The 6,987-nt window shown below is 33.6% G+C and overlaps 1 protein-coding gene across 1 annotated transcript in view; it reads right to left on the bottom strand.

The window, feature by feature from the left end:
* NAA16 (N(alpha)-acetyltransferase 16, NatA auxiliary subunit) overlaps positions 1–6,987 on the bottom strand; it is a 63,432-nt gene that overhangs the window by 38,900 nt on the left and 17,545 nt on the right. The window contains exons 7-8 of the mRNA XM_012648203.1: positions 6,006–6,101; positions 334–450 (exon numbers count right to left, since the gene is read on the bottom strand). Coding sequence (XP_012503657.1) covers positions 334–450; positions 6,006–6,101 — 213 coding nt within the window. The remainder of the gene's footprint in view (positions 1–333; positions 451–6,005; positions 6,102–6,987) is intronic.

Raw genomic sequence — 6,987 nt, 5'->3', positions numbered from 1 at the left:
GCTAGAAAATAATAATCATAGAGTAAATATAGACCTCTGGTAAAAATATGTCAAAAATTTAAAATCCTACTAGAAAATGTACTCACTAAAAATAAACAACTTTTATACATTACTGCTTTTATAAACCATTTACTCAGTAAATTGCACAGATTGAGATTTCCTTTGATATTACTTATACTACAGGCATATAATTTCAGTACATCTATTATCATACTAAAAGTAAGGTAAATAACAATACAAGAACAGAGATGATTAAATCATACCATATCACTTGCATGGGCATCTTTCTATAATTAAGTTAGTAAAAAGACTATAGCAAAACTGAATAAATACCAAATTTTACCTTTTCTGTATTGTAATATAAAGATTTCAAAGTAGTAAACAAGGGTGGGCAGCCTTTACTGAAGTTAACCCTCAGGAACTTATCCATTAGTTCTCTAAATTTTTCACCTAGAAACAAAAGCGTACTTTGTTATACTTCGATTGATGCAAACAATTCTTAAAATGATTTTCTAAATAAAAATAAAGCTCCCTCAGAAATAATTATGTCCCATCTAATTCTTACACCCAAAACGTCAATCTGCGTTATTTCTTCTTACCACCAGAAAGCATACACCAAATACCTCAGTTGGCAACTATATTTTCCCCTAGATCTAGGTTTGAAATGTCATGAAGGAATACTTAAAAAGATAGGTAAACAAACAGATTGTGCAGCTTTAAGTAGAGAGTAAAAGTAACCTATTATCCATTCTGAATATAGCCACAACAGCAAGTATCTTTCCTAATCTCTCACTGACTAGCACAGACTCAGTCCTACTATCCACAGCTCAAAACCCTGCAGACAACTCATTAAGCACTCTGCAGTAGACTACTGTAATCAACACTGTCTTCAAGTAGTAGCTAAAATATCTTTTTATAAACACTAAATTGGTGTTTACAAATGCTTTCCCAAATCAACTTGTGATTTACTTTAACATCCAGGTGACGTATACAGCACCTACTACATGTCAGCTATTGTTTTAGGTATTGGGGATAGAGCAGTGATTAACAAAAATAATTTTTTAAATCTTGCCCTCATAGAATTTTAGAATTTAACATTCTTATGAGTGAGACCGACATTGAAAATAATACATGTATGTTAGATATTAGACTGAGCCCGGAGTATTCTAACATTAGAATGAAAATAAATACTCTATGTACAAACATCAATAACTCTATAATTAATAAACCTTTACAAAACATTTTTGGTGCCACTCTTTGAAAGTGGAAAATATTTAAAGAAGTTTCATTTTAAATACAAAGACATGAACTTTTTCACAGTAAGGGTTAATATATAAGGACATGGATTTACCCAATCATTTCGGAAAAAAAATGCACATATGTCATCAACTATTTAGCCTAAAGTGAGATGACTGAAATGACTTCCTAAGGTTTATGAACTACAACACTGCATAACAAAATCTAACAACCCAAAGTGGTTATTTTTATTTGCTGTGATTGCATTGAACAAAATTGTGTACTCAATATAATTAGATGTCACAAAAATTAACTCTATTAACTATTGTTTTCAGATAATCTCTAATTTTTTATTAGATCATATACAAAGGATTGGTCTTTTGAAAATCACAGATTACTGAAACAGCATAATACTTCATCCTAGGTTAAATATACATCGTTACTTCCTGAAAAATCAGAGTAGTTTCAGAGATCAAATCTTCCCAGCACTGGTATAAGGCAAAAGTTATAAAAAATGTATAGCAGTAAGCAGTGTCTGGCATACAGCAATTGCTCAATAAATGTATCTATCACTATCTTCCCCAATACCTGACAACTATTATATTTCTACATTTAAGATTCTGTTTTCTATACCCGCAATCACTCACAGAGAAAAAAAGCATTTATCTTCATGTCAGAAGCTACTCTGAACTCCTCCTTCTTGGCCAACTTTCTTGGTCTATTCAGATCATACTGGCAGATTTGATTTATTGAGATTGCACAGATATGGAAAGAATGAGGAAGTTCTTTATGTGCTGAAATAGGACTGTTCTCCAAATATAGTTAAGTGAAAAGAAAACCCAGGTACAGAGCAATCCATCCTACTACTTATGTAAAAAGGGAGGAGAAAAAAGGAAAGCTGTACACACATTTTTGCTTGTATGTGCACAGTATATTTCTGGAAGAATACACCGTCAACTGATAACGACGGATGTATTTAGGCAAGTAAACTTGGTAGCCAGGGACAGAGACAAGAAACAGACTTCACTTACAAACCCTTCTGTACCTTTCTAATTTGTAATTGTATGAATGTATCATCTAAACAACTGCTCAGTCACACACCATATCTCCCAAATTACTGATTATTTATACATCTCAATTTCTTTCTTTAGATACAAGAAAAACCTTTACAGAAAAACAAATTATCTCCCTTCTTCCTACTTATTTTGTACTAATTCTTTAGTACCCCCATAGTCTTGTCTTCAGGGGGAAAAAGATCATCAATTATTACGTGCCTGTTTAGCATTACCATTCACAAAACAGGTTACCTGACTGCATAGGTATTGTGCTTAATTCTTACCTAGATATGTACGCACAGATTCACATAAAAACTGATGTCCCCAAAATTTAATTATTAATAGTATTCTGTGTTTAACACTCTGGATTATCTCCTTCCTTCTCTCCGCCCCTCAGCCAGTGAAGAATAATAGAATGTGATGAATTCAATTAATTATTTTGAAAAGTTGCTTTATCTCTGTATTGTTTCTAGAACACTTAATATTTTAGGGTGTATTTCACCACTGCTCTATAGATATCAAGCCTTTTCATCTAAACACTGGAACTGTTTTCAAAACTTTCACCTTGCATTCTCAAGTTCCATCACGTTTCTTGAAAAAGATCTTATTGCTTTTGATAATGCCAAAATGCCTTTCTTACTGCACATAAAAATATTTCTAGCTAGGCAAAAGAAGTCACAAAACATTGAGCTTTTGCAGATACAACTGAGTATTTACATAATTTTATATATATTCAATGGAGCTTTGTAAATACATGTATGTCAGAACCTCACAGTGATCCAAAAGTATCATGTTCTAAAGGAGAAAAAAAATTTAAATGAAAGAAAAATAAAAGCAACAAAAAAGAATTAAAAAACCAGAAAGAGGCTGGGTACAGTAGCTCACACCTGCAACTCCAGCACTTTGGGAACCCGATGGGGGAGGATTGCTTGAGGCCAGAAGTTTGAGACCAGCCTGGGCAACCTAGTGAGACCCTTTCCCTACAAAAAATGTTTAAAAAGTAGCCAGGGGTGGTGGTGGCACCTGTAGTCCCAGCTACTCAGGAAGCTGACATGGGAGGATCCCCTGAGCCAAAGAGTTTGAGGTTACAGTGAGCTATGACGTGAGACCCTATCAAAAGGAAGGGAAGAATGGGAAGGAAGAAAGAGAAAGTAACAAAAGAAAAAGAAAAAAAGAAAGAACCTCACGGTGATGCTGACCTTGAAGCCCAAGCCATTAGACGCCTCACCTGGGATCTACCTTGTAAAAAAAAGTCCTTTTAGCATTTCAAAGACAGAATGTCCCAGAGAGTCTAGGATGGTTCCACTTTAACCTAAATCACACCTGTAAAAATTTATTTCCTACTATACACTGCCATGTACTGAGAGCTTTTAGCGAACTTTACTGACTACGGAAATAACTCTTGTTTGTAATCTTAAAGCTAAATGAGATTTCTTTGTTTCCTAAGAGGCATGTGAATGCATTTGAAAGCTCCTAAGAGAATATCCCTACCCATATTGTAAAACACAAGACATACCTTGAGATTGATAAAAGGAGACGCAACACACTGAAGGCCACATATGGTATAATTCCATTTATATGAAATGTCCAGAAACAGGCAAATCCATAGGTACAGAAAGTAGATTAATGGCTGTTGGGTCCTGGGGGTGAAGGGGGTTGGGGCATGGCTGCTAATGGGTATGGGGTTTCTTTTTGGAGTTATGAAAGTTTTCTGAAAGCAGATAGTGATGATGATCGCACAACTCTATGAATAAACTAAAACACTTAATTGCACACTTTAAAACAGTAAATTTTATGGTATATGAATTATATTTCAGAAAGCTATTTAAAAAAAAAAAAAAGAGGAGGAGTTAGGCAGGCATGGTGGTGTGAGTCCCAGCTACTTGGGAGCTGAGGCAGGAGGATTGCTTGCACCCAGGAGTTTGAGGTTGCAGTGAGCTATGATCACACCACTGCATTCCAGTCAGAGCAACAGAGTGAGATCCTGTCTCCAAAAAAAAAAAGCAAAAACAAAAAAAGGAGGAGGAAGAGGTATAGAAATGTGAGCCTAAGCATCTTCCACAAAACATTTTTATTAGAGAAATGCTCCTCCTTACACAGTAAACTCCCATCTTGGAATTCACAGAAAGTATATTAAAAGCTCTGACAAGTCCTGTAGAAACCCCATGGCTGTGTTTAACTCATCCACACTTGGACTTAATGTTCCCCAGAAAACATTAGGGAAATGTGCTTTCAGTATTCTACTAAACCAAAACAAAATAGGGAGGATCAGAAGAATATCACTCATCATCTATGGAACTGAAATGCACTAGTAGAAAATGAATTTCTATCTGCTGTCTAATCCAATACATTTCTAAGAGGTATTTCATATATTTTTAAGTGAATCAACTAAACATTTTTAATTTTCATGAATCTTTTAATAAAAATAAAATCACAACCCAATTAAACATGTATTTTCCACTGTAAGGGAGAATTTATTAGAAAATACTCTCCACCCCACACCCACTCCCCCAGACTATTTTAAAACTTATATGAGCTTTCTAGAGTCTGACTTACATAAAAAGAAATGCCAAAAGCCCCAATAAGTCATAAACTACAGCACTCACAACTAAACACAAACACAATTTTTTAATAAAATCATCAACAAAGATGTTAACTATCTGAAGAGCTAATATACTCTCTACCTCCTATACATCCCAAAAGTAAATGAGCTCAGTTACATATCATAACTTGGTTCACGGTCACGTATATACTACCTGTGCAATAAAAGCAAATCACAGAATGCATACCAGAGAATTCCAATTTACATAAGCTGTTTGTTTTTGTTTTTAGGGATACAAAATACATGGAGTTCTATAAATAAAAGCAAAACTTAGGAATGTGGTTAACTCTGAGGAGAGAGGCCTTCAAAGGAAATGATGATGTTATCTTAAACACTGTGGTGGGCACAAAAAGCCCACAATATTTTCTTTGAATTTATACTCTAAATAGAAGATATAAACTTCCACACTTCTACCACTTAAATTATAATACCTCATATAATTTGTCAGCAATTCTAAGGAATTTAATTTGACCTCTAAAAATGGTGCTTTTACAAAAATGTCACATAAGAAAAGCAGTTTTTTTCAATTAATACATAATATTTGTACATATTTACAGGGTACATGTGGTATTTTGTAACATGCAATGGAATGCGTAATGATCAAGTCAGAGTATCTGGGGAATCCGTTACCTTGAATATTATCATTTCTATGTGTTGAGAACATTTCAAGTCCACACTTCTAGGTGTTTTGAAATATATAATACATTATTTTAAACTATAGGCACCCTGTTCTGCTATGGAACATTGGAACTTACTCCTTCTATCTATGTTTGTAACCATTAACCAATCTCTCTTCATCCCCCTAACCCTGCCCCAACACACACACCCTTCCCAGCCTCTGGTATTTATTATTCTACTCTCCACTTTATGAGATCAACTTAAGAAAAGCAGTTTTATATAGACTTCAAATACTTAAAACCAACATTTTAGCCATACATTGAAGTGTAACACTCTTATTAACATATGCATAATAAATTCATAAATGGTCACTCTCAACCCCAAGATTGGTATAGATGTAAACTCTATACCAGAAACAAGTTTTAAAAATATGAATAACATCGAGTAATTTCAACAAATAATTATTAGTATTACAAAAGATATCCTAATATTACCTGGGACAAGATTCAAAGGTAATCTTCTAGGTGAAATTGCTCTGGGGTGTTGCTTACTAATTTCTTCATAAATTTGAAGCCTCTCTTCTAAAGTGCCTATTATCAGTAAATACGGATGAGATTCATAGCATCAAAACTTTCATCTATGACAAGAGGCTAACAAACTTTAAAAATTATGTTACAAATAAAAATTACATTAACAATACTAATGCTGCTTTCACTTTTGGTAAGTATGACATTAAAAATCCTGTGGTAGCGAAATACTATAATCCTTAAGTTACCATTTTAAACTTTATCTCCGGAGAAATCCAAATCTTCTTTCTTTCATCACAACAGATACAACTCAAATCACATACACACAAGCCACACAGACTTAATATATGCTTAACATATGCTGCACTTCTCTTATATTCCTTAGCATAAAACTCATGAAAAAACATCCTTTTATAATGTGTCTTTTATGACATCTCTTATGTAAACACTCTAAACCAATAAAGCCTACATATATCCCCATGAAGTTTATAGCCTGTTGATTAGGCTTAAAAAAGCAACAGTTTTAGGATCACAATTGCAAATGTTTTATATTTTAAAAGATGAACTCAATTTCTATGGTAGCTTTGAGACTTAAAATCTTCCAATGAAACTCCATTATTAAAAAACCCCATTGATTCTTTAAAGTGGCTATCATTTCTCCCCAAAGATAAAAAATATACTTCTAACAAAAAATTGTATCTTCCCTCCCAATTTTATTGTACCACATAGAGGATTTAAATGTAAACTATTGTTACGCTGCAGCAACAATATGCAGAAGAGAATCTGGGTGCAGTTCATTATTCTAAAACAATAACCTGCATAATTTACCAAGAGAAATCACATACATTGCTTTATTTAAGCAATTTATAGCAGAATTTTAAGCAAAAGCAAACAAACCTGTTTTGAAACTGTAATATTTAAAGTGGATTTGAATTCAGACCACAGATAT

Source organism: Propithecus coquereli, unplaced genomic scaffold (assembly GCF_000956105.1).
Source record: "Propithecus coquereli isolate 6110/MARCELLA unplaced genomic scaffold, Pcoq_1.0 Scaffold11, whole genome shotgun sequence".
Taxonomy (NCBI): Eukaryota; Metazoa; Chordata; class Mammalia; order Primates; family Indriidae; genus Propithecus; species Propithecus coquereli.
This window is presented reverse-complemented; position numbering and strand designations above follow the sequence as displayed.